The 19,293-nt window shown below is 37.3% G+C and overlaps 1 protein-coding gene across 1 annotated transcript in view; it reads left to right on the top strand.

Moving 5' to 3' along the window:
• TEK (TEK receptor tyrosine kinase) overlaps positions 1–19,293 on the top strand; it is a 237,637-nt gene that overhangs the window by 144,712 nt on the left and 73,632 nt on the right. The window contains exons 2-6 of the mRNA XM_053702592.1: positions 53–364; positions 4,924–5,034; positions 8,810–8,962; positions 10,733–10,864; positions 15,581–15,721. Coding sequence (XP_053558567.1) covers positions 53–364; positions 4,924–5,034; positions 8,810–8,962; positions 10,733–10,864; positions 15,581–15,721 — 849 coding nt within the window. The remainder of the gene's footprint in view (positions 1–52; positions 365–4,923; positions 5,035–8,809; positions 8,963–10,732; positions 10,865–15,580; positions 15,722–19,293) is intronic.

The raw sequence follows: 19,293 nt of genomic DNA, 5'->3' as shown, positions 1-19,293 counted from the left end.
AATTGATATCATTTGCCCTCAGTGTAATAATAAAATTGTTATCTTGTTTTAGGTGGTGTAGAATCTGTAGGAGACCTGATCATAGTGAATTCTCTTCCAATCATTTCAAACCCTGAGACATCACTCACTTGTATTGCACCTGAATGGAGTTCTCCAGAATCAGTTACCATAGTGAGGGACTTTGATTCCCTCTTTAACCAACGTAACGCCCCACTGGAAGTAGCTCAAGATGAAATTAGAAGATCAGTCAAAAAAGTGGTATGGGAAAGAGAGAAAACAAGTGAAGCATTTGGAGCTTACTACTGCGAATGGAAAATTAGAGATACTGTGAAAAGGATACGAACCTTGAAGATATCAGAGCAAGGTAAACATACGGAAAATTCTTTCTTTATCATATCAATTCTGTCTAGTTGTCATTGTAGCAACAGGCCTTGATTTATTGTAACAGTCATGATTGGACTTTTTAAAGTTTTGTTTGCCATTTTCAAGCTATTGAAAGTTAGGTTTTAGAGTCATTTTTATTTTTGATGACTGTTACAAATTTATGTGTGTTAAAAATGTAAGTATCTATAAGATATGTATGTATTGTTCCAGGGGCAGTCTGAGACCAATCAGGTCTCATCAATTTCACACTGACCCAAATTTATTTAAATGTATGCAAATGAACACGGTAGCCTCCCTGCCCTAACCCCACAAGGCTCCCCAACCTCCAAGGCCAGGACCCCCAACATCAAGGGCCAGAGACAGGGACTCCAACCTCCTGGGCCAGACCCCACACTCCATGGCCCTCACAGCGAAAGACCCCCAACAGGGCCCCCCTACACTAGGGCCCCAGAGCAACAAACCCGACATCCAGACACAAGGCCCCCACTAAACCCACCCTTAACTGCTTAGTTACTCATGGGGTAGCTGTCCGCCCCAGCTTAAGCAGCACACCAGGAGCCATGGAGATGCAATTTGTGGGCCCCCCTTCATTCTCAGTCCAGGTCCTATTTGCCCGGCTGATCAATCCGCACCTGTATTGTTCTATTATATTTATGTATTATTCACAGGCGGCACAGAGAGAAATCACACAGAATATTTGGGGGCTTTCTTGAACATTATATTGTAATATATGTGTCTCTCCTTCACATTCAGAGCAATGGTTAGAAACATTTCTCAATCTAAACGCTGATACTTCCATGATTGAAGAGTGCAAAACTGGAAAAACAAAGAATGCCCCAGATGGTGTAATATCGGTAAAATCTTATTTAGAGTTCTAAATCATTTTCTCAGCCATATCTCATTATTTTCCTACAAAAATTGGCGTGGGGGTTCAGATGAGGGCTACCAACAATACTGCAGTGTTTGTGTCTCCAGGAACAAAAAGGGGAGCCATATTTTGGGGTGTAAAGTCCCTGTTTTCCCCATAGACTTGCTGCCCTTTAAGGTTGTGCTGCGTGCACATTACAGTGATCTGTCCCTTTAAGGCTGTGTGCGCAGGTGTCGAGCTTCCCTTTAAGGTTGCGCTGCGTGTACATTACTGTGATCTGTCCCTTTAAGGCTGTGTGCGCAGGTGTTGAGCTGCCCTTTAAGGTTGTGCTGCATGCACATTATGGTGATCTGTCCCTTTAAGACTGTGTGTGTGTGGTGCTAGTTGACCCTTTCAAGGCTGTGTTGTTTTTTTGTCTGTCCCTTTAAGACTGTGTGACCAGGTGCTATCCTGCCCTTTAAGGCTGTGTGAACATTATTTCCTCAGCAGTTTGTACAGATGTTACTGACAGGGCTGCTTTAAAGTGAAGGTAAACTTACATTTATGCCTATCCAGGATTTCATTGGTTTCACAAAATCAATATCACTTTCATTCATGATTCTTTCTAAATCTAATTACAAACCGAGTTATCATCATTATCGTTCCATTTGCGATTGTACACAAATGCAACCCTTAATTTGTATTTTTTTTTTGCTGCCGATCACATTTCTGTAGCAGCCAATTGAATTTCTGGCCGTTAGGTGCCCGTCAGTGCACGTCATCCGCATATTTGACCATGTGCGCATGCACTATTGTTGGCTTCCGTGAGCGTTCACGATTCGCGCATGCGTATTCCAAATATTCAGGAATCCATCATAGAACTTGCCCATTCTCGCTTGCGCAGAACACTGTAAAATCGGCAATCGGCGCATGCGCTGTTTCACTGAGCCTCGTGAACGCGCTTTAGGAAGACGTAGAAAGCGGGTGGGACCGCTCTCTATGTCAAACACAAGAAAAGCCGGAACTGGTGTGTGGGAGGAGTTAGAGATCGCATAGGTAGGGAGATAACAATGTAAAAATAAGAAAATTGTGAAAAAAAAGAAGAAAAAAAAGTTAGCGATTAGATTAGGGTAATATTAAAGAATGCATTCCTGTATTTCATATGCTGAAACTTAACCTTCACTTTAAGTGACTGTGTACAGTAAACAGTTACAAATGTATAAAAACCTGTAGGCTGAGGGTTTGATACAATGTATCCATGTAGGTGAGCAGAGCTGGCTGGCTGTGTAAAGTCTATGGGGAAAACAGGGACTTTACGACCCAAAATTTGGCTCCCCCTTTTGTTCCTGGAGACACAAGCACTGCAGTATTGTTGGTAGCCCTCATCTGAACCCCCACACCAATTTTTGTAGGAAAATAATGAGATATGGCTGAGAAAATGATTTAGAACTCTAAACTAAGATTTTACCGCAGACCGCTCTGAGTCCTCGACCGATCTTGCAAGTCGGCATGTGACCACCCGACACAAATCGGCTCACCAGACCAAGTAGTCTGTAGTTCCAAGGGCTCCTGCACACTGCCCCAACATGTTTCCTGGCCGCTTTCTCAAGAGAATGTGTGCTTACAATTTAGTCCAGACTTTAAATAGTCAGACTACAGGCGCCATCTACAGGTTAATGGCTGTATTACTCCTCTTACAATAATAATAATACAAACATGAATTTGAACTTACATATAACACGAATGTCTCACAGTATAATACATTATGCTGGACTAAATTGTAAGCACACATCCTCTTGAGAAAGTGGCCAGTTGCAGCCGGGAAACGCGTTGGGGCAGTGTGCAGGAGCCCTTGGAATTACAGACTACTTTGACCGGTGAGCCGATTCGTATCGGGTGGTGATGTCACACGCCGACTTGTAAGATCAGTCGAGAAGGACTCAGAGCTGTCTGCATTACACGAGGAGCTCTAAAGAAACCTTTATGTGCATTTTTAACTATCATTGTGAGTACCCTTATTCTGTGTGAATAAATCAATGTGTAAGTGATATTACACCATCTGAGGCTTTCTTTGTTTTTCCAGTTTTGTGCGTTTCAATCGTGGAAGCATCAGGTGTTTGTAAAAGCTGCAAGACAAGCAGTGTTTTGTAGGAGCTGCATCTGTGGAGCTAACAATTGAAAGGCTTCTGTTAAAAGGAAACATTTGTTTCTCTTTTCTGTTGACTATATCATTTCCAATCTCCTTTCTACAGAGGATATAAAGTAAGACTGTACAGTTGTTGTTTTCTAATTTCTCAATCTAAATTTTGCATTTCAAAAATAATTTGAGGGACCTCACAGTACTAATGAGATTTGCCAAACCAGAATGCATTAGATCATCTTCCCCAGTTGATGGTTGGGTAGTGTTTTTCATATTATTGTTTAAATCAGTCTTGAGTGATTGATTGATTGACTAATTAATTAGAAGATTAACCAATTATTGTCAAAACCGAGCCCTCCCACTTTTTATTATTTATTTTTAAGGGTAGGTCTAGTGAACAATCAATATTCTTTTGGTGTTAGTGGGGTGTGCAATAATGGTCAGTTTAGGTGTCGGCAGTAATTAAGGGGTGTGTGGCTATAATATTTGTAGTGGAATATAATTTATTAGTACAATTGTGGTAGGGAAACATAGAACTCCTGGGATTGTGAGTGGGTTGGGATGTTAGGGTTTATTGTGGTGGAAAGAAGATTTAATCTAGGATGATTGTGTTGGAGAAGGTTATTTAGGTGGGTTGGAATAACTGGTGGTCTGGGATGTTAATTACACTTAGGGTAACTGAGCAGTAATGATAATATCTATATAATACAGTCTCTAGAGCAGGGGTATCAAACTCAGAGTATCTGGGGGTCACTGGCCAAGTGTTCTTCTCCCATGGGGGCAACTTGAACTGAGTAAGTGCTCTGGAACTGGATATACTAGGAAATGGAAATTACATTTAGCCAAAGAGTAGTGCATGTTGGGAATTGTACCCCACAATAGACATACACAGTTGTCTATATTTATCTTGTGAGTGCCAAGTGATCATCTTTAAACTGTATAGAAATTGACATTTATGTAAAGCAGTGCGTGGTGGGAGTCTACACTGGATGTGTGTCTTTATATTTGTCTTGTGCCTATATAGAACATCAACTAGTTACACCTCTAAGAACCCTAAAAAAATTAACAGACAAAATTAATGGTTTACCTATTAAACAAGGGAGGGCCAGATGAAACTATGGCCCTGGGGCCGATACTTTGAGACCACTGCTCTAGATCTTATTACAGCTTTGAAGAATAGTTACTGAAACCAGCCATTGGGAGATGATGTCACCTATGGACATGCATCTAGTAATTAGTTGCAATTTGAGTGTAATACAGCTGCTTGAATGGAGCTAGATTTTTTTTATAGGATCTCAATTTTAATAGCTCACATATGGTCTCTCCCAATGTTTTTATAGGTTTGTAAAAATATTATATCAGGAAGTGAGTGCACAAGTGGTAATCTGTGGCTCCACGTCTATGTTTAAATGTTCATTAAATCAAGGTTTAAAGTTTTAATAAAGGTTAAAGGTAATATCTAAGATGGAAATACTCATTAGGCATTAGATTCAGTTCTACTTTCCAACAGAACTTTGGTACATCTAAGATCTTTTTATTTCTCTATTTGCAGCATCATTCATTCCATCTTCCTTGACCGTTACAGCAAGCAAAGGAGATAATGTCACTCTTTATTTCTCTATAAAGAAACCAACGGAAGAAGATGCTCTAATCTACAAAAATGGTAAAGCAAGATAATGTTTATATACTGTACTATATTTAAATGTATCTTTGGTTCTAAAGTCTGACCAAAGTGTTTTTTGGTTACAAAGTCTGACCAAAGTGTTTCAAGCTTTACAAGGACATTAAATTCATCACATTTTTTATCATATAAAGAAGCCTAAAACATGTTACAATATTTGTTTTGCATTCACATTGTTAAAGGGACAAAAATCACCTTGTAATTACTAAACTTTTATGTACAGTAAATTAACAGCTGAATATCACATTGTTTGCTCAAATTCTTATTCCCACACAACAACAAGTCCATCTGAATCTGCTGGAGTAGTCAAGACTAATGTTTTGGTAGAAAAACTTGAATAAATATTTTATTACCACTACTGAGGCCAATGAGGGACAGAAATGTGGCAGGGCTATGCTTGCAGAGTTTGCAGTGTGCACTTCCAATTCTCAGAATTGTAAAAACCACCATTTTCTGAAAATGGGTGCAAACTAATTAATGAAAGTACATTACAACATTTTATATTACATTCTCAAAGTGACCTTTACGATTTGTGATCTATCAATGAAAAAGGGAAAGCAAATAACATGAAGGTTTCTATAAAAATATTACGAAATATCCTTTCTGAATAATTAATCACCTCTTAATACTGTAAGGCAAAGGGAGTTAAACAAGTTAAAAAAATATGCAAAATGATAGAGACATAGTTAAATCACCACCAATCACCGGCTCCCAATAATGCATTGTTGTTCATGAGCCTACCTAGGTATGCCTTTCAACAAACTTAAAAGTTTCATAAGATCACATACTCTACCTGAATCATTAATTCATTAAAGTGGAATTTTAAAGTTCATGTCCTTTTTAAACTATAAAACTGGAACCCAGATTAAATACAAACATGATTTGTGTTCATTTATTGTGGCAGTTTTATGGTTAGATGTATAATGCTAATTAAAGGGGGTATGAAACCCAAAATGTTTCTTTCATGATTCAGCTTCAGCATGTGATTTAAAAAAAACTTTCTAATTTACGTCTATTATCAATTTTATTCATTATCTTAGTATCTTTATTTGAAAAGCCAGGATGTAAGCTTAGGAGCTGGCCCATTTCTGGAGCACTCGATTGCAGCTGTTTTGCAAGAATATTTTCCATTTGCAAGAGCACTATATGGCAGCATTATTTTCCTGTGATGTAGTGGTCCAGATGTATCTCTTCAACAAAGAATATCATGGGAACAAAGCAAATTTGATAATATAAATTGGTTTGCTCTGTCTGAATCACAAGAGTACATTTTTGAGTGCTAAATTACGAGTGGAGTGCAATAAATAGCTCATGTTAAGTTAATTGTAGCACCATCCAATATCGCACTGTAAAATGAATGCTTCTTAAGACCTGAAGAACACCAATATTATTAATAGTAAAGCACACAACTACATAAAAAACGTACTTTACTTGTGCACCCTCAGCTTAGCGCACTCCATCGGCTGAGTGCTAGAGCTGTATCAGACATGGATTTTACTGTGCGTCCCACTATCGCTCAAGAGACGACAAAATCATTTTGGACTTGTATTTTAGACCGAAATTGTTAATTGCACACTTGTCTTTGCTTGATAATAGTTGTTAATTGAAAAAAACTCTAAATCATTAAAAAGCCATTATAAATATTGAAGGAATTTACTGTCATGCTTCACCTTCGCTTTGTCCGAGTACATTTTGCTTCCTTGAAGGTCTGGGAAAATCTGCAAAAAAATTAAAAAGCCTCTTTTGTTTATACTTTTGCAAAGTTTGGAATATTACAAGTTGAAAGTAAATCCAACTGCACAAGCGCACACTCAATTTGCGCTTGTCTGGTTAGTGCAACTGACCTCACGTAAAAGGTTAGGGCTAAAAAATGTTTTGCATTAAACAACATATACACATTAAAATTAACAGTTACACTCATATAAACACTATCTAAAAAAATATTTATATAATTATAAAAAAAGCTATAAGGCTAAAAGGTATATGATACATGACATGGTATTTGAATGGAAAGGGGTACAATGGAAATATAAATACATATACATGTGTGTGTATGTATATATATATATGTAATGTGTATATGTGTATGTGTATATATATATATAAAATATAGCCGGTAGCCTTGCACTCCTTCCACTCTTGTGCAGCCATAGCCTGGGTGCAGTCCTCAAAATAATGAATAAGTTAGCTTTGTAGATGAAGGGCACTCACAGGACTTGTAGAACAGGTAAAAGAATATAATCTTTATTTTAAAAAAACAGCTTTATATCAAACAGTGTCGACGTTTCGGCCCATTCAAAGGCCTTCTTCAAGACAGATTTTTATCCTCTTCAGTGCACGTAGCACATTGAGATTCACCGGGCTCCCAATACCTCAAGGGACATATTAATCATGCTCTGTATGGAGCTTGAAGCCCCGTGTTTCTGGCGAGCCTTCAGACTCGCCAGAAACACAAGTTATGAAGCAGTGGTCTAAAGACCGCTGCTCCATAACCTGTCCGCCTGCTCTGAGGTGGTGGACAGATATTGCTGAAAATCAACCCGATCCAATACGATCGGGTTGATTGACACCCCATGCTAGCGGCCGATTGGCTGCGAATCTGCAGGAGACAGCGTTGCACCAGAAGTTCACCAGAACTGCTGGTGTAATGATAAATGCCAACAGCGTACTCTGTCGGCATTTATCGATGTGCGGTGGACATGATCCGCAATATCGGATCATGTCCACTCGCACAATAATAAATAGGCCTCTATGTGATAACCACATTCTATCAAACAGAATTTAACTGCTGCATCTACAATCCACATTGCACGCTATCCCCAAACATTTTGTCTCCTCATCCGTAAACCTTAAGGGACATTAAACACTTTGAGATCGTAATAAATATATATATATATATATATATATATATATTGGCCACAGCAGAGAAGGTAACCTAAGTTACAACATGGCAGCTCCCATTGTTTTATAGACACTAAAATTTTAGATTTACTTTGTCGATATTTAAACAGCTAATTAAACTTTAAAAAATACATCTACATGTTATTCTTAGACTAATCTTTTCATTGAATGCATCATTCTACCTAGCATTTAATTAGTGTTTAAAGGGACAGTCAAGTCCAAAAAATTTTTCAGGATTTAAATAGGGAATGTAATTTTAAACAACTTTCCAATTTACTTTTATCGCCAATTTTCCTTTGTTCTCTTGGTATTCTTAGTTGAAATCTAATTCTAGGAGGTTCATATATTTCTTAAACCTTGAAGACTGCCTCTAATCTGAATGCATTTTGACCACTAGAGGGCATTAGTTCATGTGTTTCATATAGATAACATTGAGCTCATGCACATGAAGTTACCCTGGAGTGAGCACCGATTGGCTAAAAAGCAAGTCTGTCAAAAGAACTGAAATAAGGGGGCAGTTTGCAGAAGCTTAGATACAAGATAATCACAGAGGTAAAAAGTGTATTTATATAACTGTGTTGGTTATGCAAAACTGGGGAATGGGTAATAAATGGATTATCTATCTTTTTAAACAACAAAAATTCTGGTGTTGACTGTCCTTTTAATGTCCCTTTAGGTACATAAGTTCTTTGTAGCAGGACCATCCTCCTCCTGTATTCACATGGTTTGTTTAGTTTGTGAATATATTGTTTTACCCATCTTTACAAAAAATTTATAATAATAATCACCATAATAATATAAGCTTTATAGAAATATGGCTAATATCATCTTAATTCATTTTATGGCTATTTTCTAGGATCATTTACCAATGCAGTCCCAAAGCATGAAGTGCCTCATTCACTTGAAGTTCCCTTAGCAAATGTTCAGCCTAATGATGCAGTTATGTACTCTGTCAAGTACATAGGAGGAAACCAATTTAATACGGCAATCACCAGGCTAATTGTAAGAAGTAAGTATGTTGATTCTACTTGTTTAATATACTTGTGCACCAACCAAGCGCATTTTGTCAGCTATTAAACAGCTTGTCATATGCACCAATATCTGCTATTTACATATTTGTCATTTCCGCTTGTATTCATTGTTTATTTTATATTTAAAATCTTACAGTATGGCTTTGTAACACCTGGAGGAGCTTTAAGATTCATTCTCCCATGGCCCAGTACCCTATATTTTGGTATAGATTGTGGTGTTTGTGTATGTTTTAATTTTTAGTACCAGTAACTTTTATAAAGAATGTTTTAGAAAGTATACCAGGCTGTGTTAGAGAACTATTGCACTATTACTTATGGGAGTAGATCACAATACTCAAGAACAGTTTATATAAAGGTTTTTCTACAAAATTTGCCATTAAGGTCTATGGTGTTTTTCTTGATAAATAATTTCATAAGTTTCTCTAAAGTATTGTGATCGATCCCTATATGTGTTAAACTCATGTAAAGAAATAACATACATAAGGGTTAAAAACGTATCAAATTATTTATCTACAAAAATATCCACCATCAAAATTGTGTTTTTCTGTTGATATTCATTAGATATGTTGTTTTCTAAAGGAGTGTGATCAACCTCATAGTGTTACACTCAGCTCAAGAACAGCAATGCACTAATGAGACATAGCCAAACACATCTGGTAAGCCAATGACATGAGGCATATATGAGTAGCCATCAATCATCAGCTAGTTCCCAGTAGTACGTTGCTGCTTTTTCAAAAAAGAATACCAAAAGAACAAAGTAAGTGTGATACTAGAAGAATTGGAAAGTTTCTTAAAATTTACATCTTCTATCTGAATAATGGGTTAGGATTTATCTCTTTTTGCTTTGATCATGTGATATCTAGAAGTTTAAATAATCCCAAATTTGAAAGAGGAGAGTATCCCCTTTTAAACAGGTTACTTGGTGTGGATTTATTTAAGGATTAAATAGAGGCATAGTTTTAGAGTTCCTCTATATGTATTACTTAAAACCTGCTGCCTAATTGGTAAGCAAAATATACTTCCATTTTGACACTAACCACATCACAACACAAATGCTATCTGACCCTTTATATATCTGACCACTCTATACACTGAAGGATACTTTTTTAAGTTGCACAGGGGTAGTCTCTTACTTTTTCCCAGATCAGCATCCCCTCCTGACCCCATATGGATACCCATGGTGCCTCAGAAGAAAGGGTAAATATGCATAAGAACAATTACAGTTGCATAAAGCATTATTTTGGCACATAAGACCCACAGGACACATTTATTGATAAATTCAAAACACACATTAAACCATTCATCAACATGGCAATACAGCTATGGGGGCCTATTTAACAAAGGTCTGTCGGACCTGATTTAACAGTGCGGATCAGGTCCAACAGACCTCGCTGAATGCGGAGAGCAATAAGCTCTCCGTATTCAGCATTGCACCAGCACCATTGCACCCACCTGCAGATTCGCAGCCAATCGGCCGCCAGCAGGGGGGTGTCAATTAACCCGATCGTACTCGATCAAGTTGAATTGCGGCGATGTCTGTTCGCCTGCTCAGAGCAGGCATACAGGTTATGGAGCAGCAGTCGCCAGAAACACGGGCCCTCAAGCTCCATCCGGAGCGTGATAAATGGGCCCCATAAGCTTTATAATAGTCTAGTTCTGTTACTGTGATGATCTCCAACTTTTTCCTTTCATTTACTTGATTTATAAAGTTTAGAGAGATTTGTTACAAACCAAGTCTTTTAATACAGGGTGTGAGAGAAATATGTGGGGACTGCATTGTAACAAAACGTGTCCTGAGTGCCACAACAGTGGTATATGTCATGAGGATACCGGAGAATGCATCTGTCCTCCAGGCTTTATGGGAACAACTTGCAAAATGGGTAAGCAGACATTTCTTTCATATTTAAGTCATATAACATTATTGAAACTTTATTTTTGTTAGATTTTTCTCCAAAACAGCCAAAGTTGATTTGTTTAAAGCATAATAGAAAGATAAAAATAATCACAAATTAGCGGTTTAATTTACAACCGGATATTAAGCATTTAAATTACATCCACAAACAATGCATCTACTTCAGTTCAGAGTGGAACAAGCACATATTATTTTACAAACATTTGTATTTATATATTATGGGAATCCTGCGGTATTGGACTGAAACTGCCTTGACCAATCATGTTCCAAACCATCAGAGGCATCGCTAAAACTGAAGGGCCAGTCGAGCGCAACTAATAGCACAGGGTGTTTTATCTTTTGCTCAACCTGGCTCAAAGAATCACCAAAAATCTGGCATTTGAAAATGATGGCTAAATATTTTAACCAAAGCTTCTTAACACGGCAAATACTTTATACTAAATTAGCTATTAATCTATTAGCACGCTCATTGCGCTTATATTACAAATGCCGATTTAAGTGTTAGAATCCAACAAAATCCAAAATACAGCTGCAAAATGTAGTACTTTTTAAGACCTGAAGTAAACCATTATTGTTAATAGCATAGTACAGAATTACATAAACTCCATTACTAGCGCATCATTTGCTTAGCGCTTCCTCGGCTTAGTGCTCAAGCAATACCTGACATGAACTTTTCAGATCTCTCCCATAGAGATTTATTATGTGAGGGATTTAGTGCACCTGCGCTTTCCAACTTGTTAGCTCGTCCTAGACTATTGTTCAAGAGATAACAAATAACTTTATATTGCTGAGCTTAATAACTCCGTACTGGCCAGTTATTTGCCTTTATAGGGTAACACATGATATAGTTGCTATGTTATGTTTACGATAATGAATTGGCTGTGGTCAGAGGGTACTGATGGGGGGAGGGCTACTACTCCCTATTCTTACCTTTATTTATTTATATTTTTAAATCCCCCTTCCCCATCCTTTACCTCTCTCCTTGCTAAGGTTACCAACTTTTTTTGAAGAAAATAAGGGAGACTAAGGAATAGACAATATTTACAATGAAAGTTGACAAACTATGCACTAGTTACTAAAAAAACACTTTATTGTATTATTTGATACAATTTGGTACAACAAAATTCTTCATACAAATCATTTTCATTCACACAGTTTAGCTTAATACATTCAGAAACTTTTTGTAGTATTCAAAGTGTGAGGCGGCCTCCCTAGGGGGCGCTAGAGCATATAAGGGGAAGTACGGGAGCAGTGACACCTCACACCTTCCTATGGAAACCACAAGCAGCAGCTCACTTTGGCAAGCAGAGAACGTTTTTTAAGAGCTGACAAAGACACTTGCCATGTGGTGGTGGAATTAGGCAAAGGGCGGGATGTTGGTGCAAGAATGGGATCAAAGTCCCTCAGAGACACTGTGTTGTGTATGTTGTGTGTTGTGTATGTTGTGTATATTGTGTGTTGTGTATGCTGTGTGTTGTATATGTTGTGTGTTGTGTGCTGTGTATGCTGTGTATGCTGTGTGTTGTGTATGTTGTGTGTTGTGTATGTTGTGTGTTGTGTATGTTGTGTGTTGTGTATGTTGTGTGCTGTGTATGCTGTGTGTTGTGTATGTTGTGTATGCTGTATGTTGTGTATGTTGTGTGTTGTGTATGTTGTGTATGTTGTGTGTTGTGTGTGTTGTGTATGCTGTGTGTTGTGTATGTTGTGTGTTGTGTATGCTGTGTGTTGTGTATGTTGTGTGTTGTGTATGTTATCTAATTAATAACTTGAAATAACAAATTACAAATTGAAATGTGAGAGAAGTGCTATTTTCGCTGAGAAGTATCTTAAGAGTGGTGTGTGAACTATGGATCAAATGTAAATTCCCTAAATTACAGCTAAGAATAAATACTTTTATTTTGTTTAAAGAGAAAAAACAAAGTAACATCTATTTGAAAACCTACACGGTAAATCCATGAATTCTATTACTCATTTAAGGCACAGTGGCGCAAGAGCACAATATTAAAAGCTTGAGATAAAGAAGATTTTAAATGTAAAAAATAAGCAAGAAAATATTCTAAGTGCAGATAAATAAGGGAGCCCAGAAGACTGTAAAAAAGTTTAAGCAAATAAGGAAGATCCCTGGAAATTAGGGAGATTGGTCAACCATACTCATTGGCAGTACCAAACAATTCAGGGCAGATGGCGTATTGGAACTTTGTGGTGCTATAGAAATAAATGTATATAACCCTCCCTAGATTCACCAATGTGTCCAAGTAGCTCACGCTAACATGATTTTATTTCTATGATTTTATATCAGTCCTATACCTCCCTCTAGAGTTCAAAATTATGAATAACGAAATGAAGAGCAAAGTCAACCATGCCGCCGTCTTCAGTAATATAAATAGTGTTGGATAGAGGCAAAGTACATGCATACTGTAGGATTTGAATATAGACACCTCGTATTGCTAAGCAGACCAAGTAAATAGAAATACCAATGGACTTGGTTAAAGGCTTTTTCAATATCTGTGGGGATATTATTGTGCTTTGTGTAGTAAACTAGATTAAATACTTGAATATAGACACCTCGTATTGCTAAGCAGACCAAGTAAATAGAAATACCAATGGACTTGGTTAAAGGCTTTTTCAATATCTGTGGGGATATTATTGTGCTTTGTGTAGTAAACTAGATTAAATACTTTTACATTATTGTCTCGGACCTCTTAAATCCTACTAGGTCTGTGTCAATAAATCCAAGTAATCTATTACTCATGTGACTTGCTACCATTTTATCAATTGATATTTTAGGTGGCAAAAGAGGTAAAAATATGTATTTGATTCTTTCTATAATATTCAGCAATAAACCCATCTAGTGCCAGGCTGTTTTCTGTTGGGCGTTAAGAAAAAACTAGATTGCTTCTTCTAGCAACCAAAAGTTCTCAGTTGCAGAAGGAAAAAGTATCCTCTCTTGCTGTACATATTATTATATTCTTGAAGATGAAGATTTAGGGCCATATTTATCAAAGTGTGAGCGGATACGATACGATGTAGCGTATCATGTCCGCTGCACATTGATAAATGCCGATAGCATACTCTGTCGGCATTTATCATTGCAAAAGCAGTTCACCAGAACTGCTTGTGCAATACCGCCCCCTGCAGATTCGCGGCCAATCGGTCGCTAGCAGGGGGTGTCAATCAAACTGATCACATTCGATCGAGTTGATTTCTGTCCGCGGCCTCAGAGCAGGCGGACAAGTTATGAAGCAATGGTCTTTTTGAAGGTTCGCCGGAAACAAGGGGCATCAAGCTCCATTCAGAGCTTGATAATTCGGCCCCTTAGAATGAATGTAATATAGCTGAGTAATATTTATTAAATAATGTAAAAATGTTTATCTTGTGCATCCATTCAGCCTGTTGTGAATATGTTTGTTCGGCTTTGTTTCTCCTAAGTGCAACCACTTTATTAATTAATATGGTCTTAGCAAAAGTACTTTTTTATAATGGTGTTTCTTTATCAGTATCCTGCACTACTGTTTTCTGTTTTTGCAGTTAATTGATCAGGTTTGGCCTTGTAGGAGGCTCTTTTGTGTTTATACTCTATTTTACAAGGAACATAATGCTGCAGTAACAAATTGTATTGCTCTATTGCAAGCCTATACCTATGTGTTTAACACCTCAAATATGGCATATGTGGGTAGCTGACAATCATTTGCTGTTTTCACCAACCCAATTTGTGGAGGTTAGCACTGAGTTACAGGCATGCAATAGTGCAATATTAAGAGTATTTTCTTATTGAAGATTTATATCAATTTTTTTTATTATTATTATATTTTATTTAAAAAATACCAACATATTCCGCAGTGCTGTCCATGGGTACAATTCATTTAGATAAAACAGTCTTATAAAACTTGTAAGAGACAAGACAAAATTTTACAAACACATACAGGAGGAATTAAGGACCTTATTCCCTGGGAACTTATAATGATTCATGTTTATGGCACTGATGAGTAGATTGTCCAGCTTCTTGAATAATACAGTTTTGCATAATAATACGTATCTGATCTCCTCACATGTTAAAAAGATCTAGTAAGTAATTTACAAAAAAATAATTTACAAAGAAATAATCAAATGACAAAGCCACCAGAGAAAAGGTATGAGATGTAGAGTTGGCAATTGACCACCAAACATGGGTGGGTAATCCAACCAAAGGATCTGTCCAATCCTAGCGCTTATTTGCGCAACAGGAAAAAGTCCTTGTCTAACAATTATTAAACAAGTCTACTGTACTATACTATTTTATTTTATTTTTTTAAAGAAAATAAATACAAAAAAGTTAAGCTACATTGATTTAGGGAGAAATTGGAGGAAAAAAGCCAATCAACTCTCAACTCATAGACCATCTGATCATATATATATGTCAACAGGGTCCTTAAGTTCCAGAAACATTTAAAGTGTATTCATAATATATTATTTATAACTATGCAGATAACAAAAAACAATAGCAGAAATGGCAAAGCTAAAGTTATCACTGAAGTATTACCAATTGCTTTTAAATAATTATTTTGTGAAATGATGTTATAAAAAAATATAACTCCTTGAAGTAATTTGGGACTGAAATATAATAATAACACTGAAATAATTGTTTATATTGTTACTATAAATGTCAATAACTCTGCATCTAATTATCTGCTTGTTATTCTTACAGCGTGCGGTTATCATAGTTTTGGCACAACTTGTAAACAGAGTTGTAAAAAAGAAGAAGGATGCAAATCACAGATGTTCTGCTTGATGGATCCATATGGCTGCTCCTGCTCCTCGGGCTGGAAAGGACTTATGTGTGATGAAGGTAGTATGCACTAGAACCCTAGTACTAAATGACCTTTAAGCACATAGATATGTTCACTAAAACTGCAAATATATATAAATATAAATCACAAAACAATTTAAATAACTGAAAATTACTTTTCAACCAAATGGATGGTTTGTAGAGGCTATGACCTTATTTTATATATATATATATATATATATATATATATATATATAGTTCCAAAAAGAGAGTGCATCCACCAGGTCTTTTTGCAAATTTAATGTGCAAGCGTAAACGTTTTCGGGGTAACTTACCCCAAATACCAGCTACCATTTATAAATGAAAACCGCCATGTCCCAAGATCTCCCGGGTAGGGGCGCCACCCACTGGTGATGTCATCATCCCCGGCAACACAGAATTACGGTCCTATACATAAATATAGTGAAAGCAATTAAAAGTACATAATACTGTATAACAATGAACCAGGAACAGATATAGTCAATATACAATACAGCAAACTAGCTGATAAATATAACTATGAAGAACTTGCATGTGAGTCCTTAGATCGGCAATATACGCCTGTTGTGTAACTCTCGGTTGCCATAGCAGCTATCCTAACAATACGGCAAATGCAAGGGAACTGGCCAAGGGGACCGGTATGGTGTATTATAAGTCATACAGCTTATCCTCAATAAAGTGTTGGGATAATACATAAGAGAAATAGCCCTCTGGTTACTAAACATTATTTAAACATATTTATCATGTGAGGATTATTATCACAAGAATACACAAGTACTAAATAGTAAGAAATAGAAACATGTTAGAACTTCTCAGTATGGCCATAAGAGATGTAGGACAATATAAATGCTGCCAAGGCTAGAACCAGCCAATCAGATCTTTCCTACCTTAATTCCGATTGGCTGATAGAATCCTATCAGCCAATCGGAATTCGAGGGACGCCATCTTGGATGACGTCCCTTAAAGGAACCGTCCTTCGTCGTTAGTCCGTCAGGGAAGGTGGATGTTCCGCGTCGGCGGTCTGAAGATGGAGCCGTAAGAAAGAAGATAGAAGATGTCGCTTGGAGGAAGACATCGCCCGGATGGAGGACCTTTTCTTTGCCGCTTGGATGAAGACTTCTACCGGATGGAGGACCACATCGCCCGGATTGGATGAAGAATTCGGCTTGGCTGGGTGAAGACGGCTCAAGGTAGGGAGATCTTCAGGGGGTTAGTGTTAGGTTTTTTTAAGGGGGGGTTGGGTGGGTTAGAGTAGGGGTGTATGGGTGGTGGGTTTTAATGTTGGGGGGAGGTTGTATTTTTTTTTTCAGGTAAAAGAGCTGATTACTTTGGGGCAATGCCCCGCAAAAAACCCTTTTAAGGGCTGGTAAAAGAGCTGGTTACTTGGTAATTTAGAATAGGGTAGGGCATTTTTTTAATTTGGGGGGCTTTATTATTTTATTAGGGGGCTTAGATTAGGTGTAATTAGTTTAAACTTCTTGTAATTCTTTTTTATTTTCTGTAATTTAGTGTTTTTTGTACTATAGTTTATTTTATTTTATTTAATTTTAGGTCATTGTAGGTAAATTATTTAATTTATTTAATGATAGTGTAGTGTTAGGTTTAATTGTAACTTAGGTTAGGATTTATTTTACAGGTAATTTTGTAATTTTTTTCACTAGGTAGCTATTAAATAGTTATTAACTATTTAATAGCTATTGTACCTAGTTAAAATAAATACAAAGTTGCCTGTAAAATAAAAATAAATCCTAAAATAGCTACAATGTAATTATTAGTTATAGTGTAGCTATCTTATGGTTTATTTTATAGGTAAGTATTTAGTTTTAAATAGGAATAATTTAGTTAATATGAGTACGTTTGATTTAGATTTATTAAAATAATATTAAAGTTAGGGGGGTGTTAGTGTTAGTGTTAGACTTAGGTTTAGGGGTTAATAAGTTTAATATAGGTGGCGGCGTGGTCCGGGAGCGGCAGTTTAGGGGTTAAACATTTAATTTAGTTACGTCGGGGTCCGGGAGCGGCGGTTTAGGGGTTAATGAGTTTAATATAGGTGGTGGTGGGCTCTGGGTGCGGCGGTTTAGGGGTTAAACAATTTATTTAGTTGCGGCAGAGTCCGGGATCCGCAGGATAGGGGTTAATAAGTTGAATATAGGTGGCGGCGGTGTAGTGGCGGCGGGGTCCAGGATCGGCGGTTTAGGGGTTAATATATTTATTATAGTTGTGGCGGGGTCCAGAAGCGGCGTTTTAGGGGGTAATAACTTTATTTAGGTGTGGGGGGCTCCGGGAGCGGCAGTTTAGGGGGTAAAACAGTGTAGTTTAGTGTGGGTGCTTAGTGACAGGCTATCAAAAAAGCTGCGAAGAAGCCGATGAGCAGCAAGATCGATGACTGTTAGTTAACAACAGTCCGCTGCTCATCGCCCCGTACTTGGTGCGCGGCTTCTTGACAGCTTTTTTGATAACTTTGGCGAACTCAGGTCCGCGGCGGCGATGGTAGGCGAGCTTAGGCGAGCATATTGGGCCGGCGAATGCAGCAAAGTAGACGGCTTCATACATAGAGGCCAAAGTCTGTAATCTGCTGGTTCCACAAACATACACACACAAATACATGTCACACACAGTCACATACATACATACACATAAACACCAATGGGTAAAATAAAAACACTAATCCCTATAGACAGAGACAGAGATACTAGTGAAGCATCACGTCAAACTCACATTATATCAGTGCAGGCAGTGGCAGGACAATGTTTTTATTGAAGAAAAATTTGTTTTTTGTTTGTTTTTTTAAGTTGCCCCCCCCCCCCCAGTTGCGACCTCTGCACCCCCGGTCCCCCGGTAGTTCTGTCCCTGTCGCTCGCACTTTCATAAATCAGCCCCAATGTCTCTTTGTCCTCTTCTTCCTCCTGCCCCTAAAATCTCACTTTTTTTTCTCACCTATCAGCAGCTCTTTATGCACCAAAATCAGCTATATGGAGCTTAAAGGGACATGAAACCCCAAAAAAATATTTCATAATTCAGATAGAGAATACAATTCTGAACAACATTCCAGTTGACTTCTCTTAGCTAATACGCTTAATTCTTTAGATATCCTTTGTTGAAGAAATAGCAATGTACATGAGTAAGTCAATCAGACAAGGCATCTATGTGGAGTCACCAATCAGCAGCTACTGAGTCTATCTAGATATGCTTTTCAACAAAGGATATCAAAGGAATGAAGCACATCAGATAAAATAAGTAAATTGGAAAGTTGTTTAAAATTGTATGCTCTTTCTAAATCATGAAAGAAAAAATTTGAGTTTCATGTCCATTTAAAGCAGTTAACAAATAAATATGACACATTTTTTTTAGTACTCATACATTACAAAGCTTTTGTTATTTTATGTGTATACTACTAAAAGAGGCTGTGGTGAGCAGCATCCACCCCGAACCACAGAGTTTGTAGTGATTTATCCTATGAACACTGGTTCTTAACTTGTGAGTCTTCTCTACAAAGGTTTCAAAGCAGCCTCCTCTGCTTAAAGGGACAGAAAACCCAACATTTTTCTTTCATGATCAGATAGAAGATACAATTTTAAACAACTTTCCAGTTT

Source organism: Bombina bombina, chromosome 2, assembly GCF_027579735.1.
Source record: "Bombina bombina isolate aBomBom1 chromosome 2, aBomBom1.pri, whole genome shotgun sequence".
In the NCBI taxonomy this organism is placed as follows: Eukaryota; Metazoa; Chordata; class Amphibia; order Anura; family Bombinatoridae; genus Bombina; species Bombina bombina.
The sequence above is the reverse complement of the archived record's forward strand: the minus strand, read 5'-3'. Positions and strand labels throughout refer to the sequence as shown.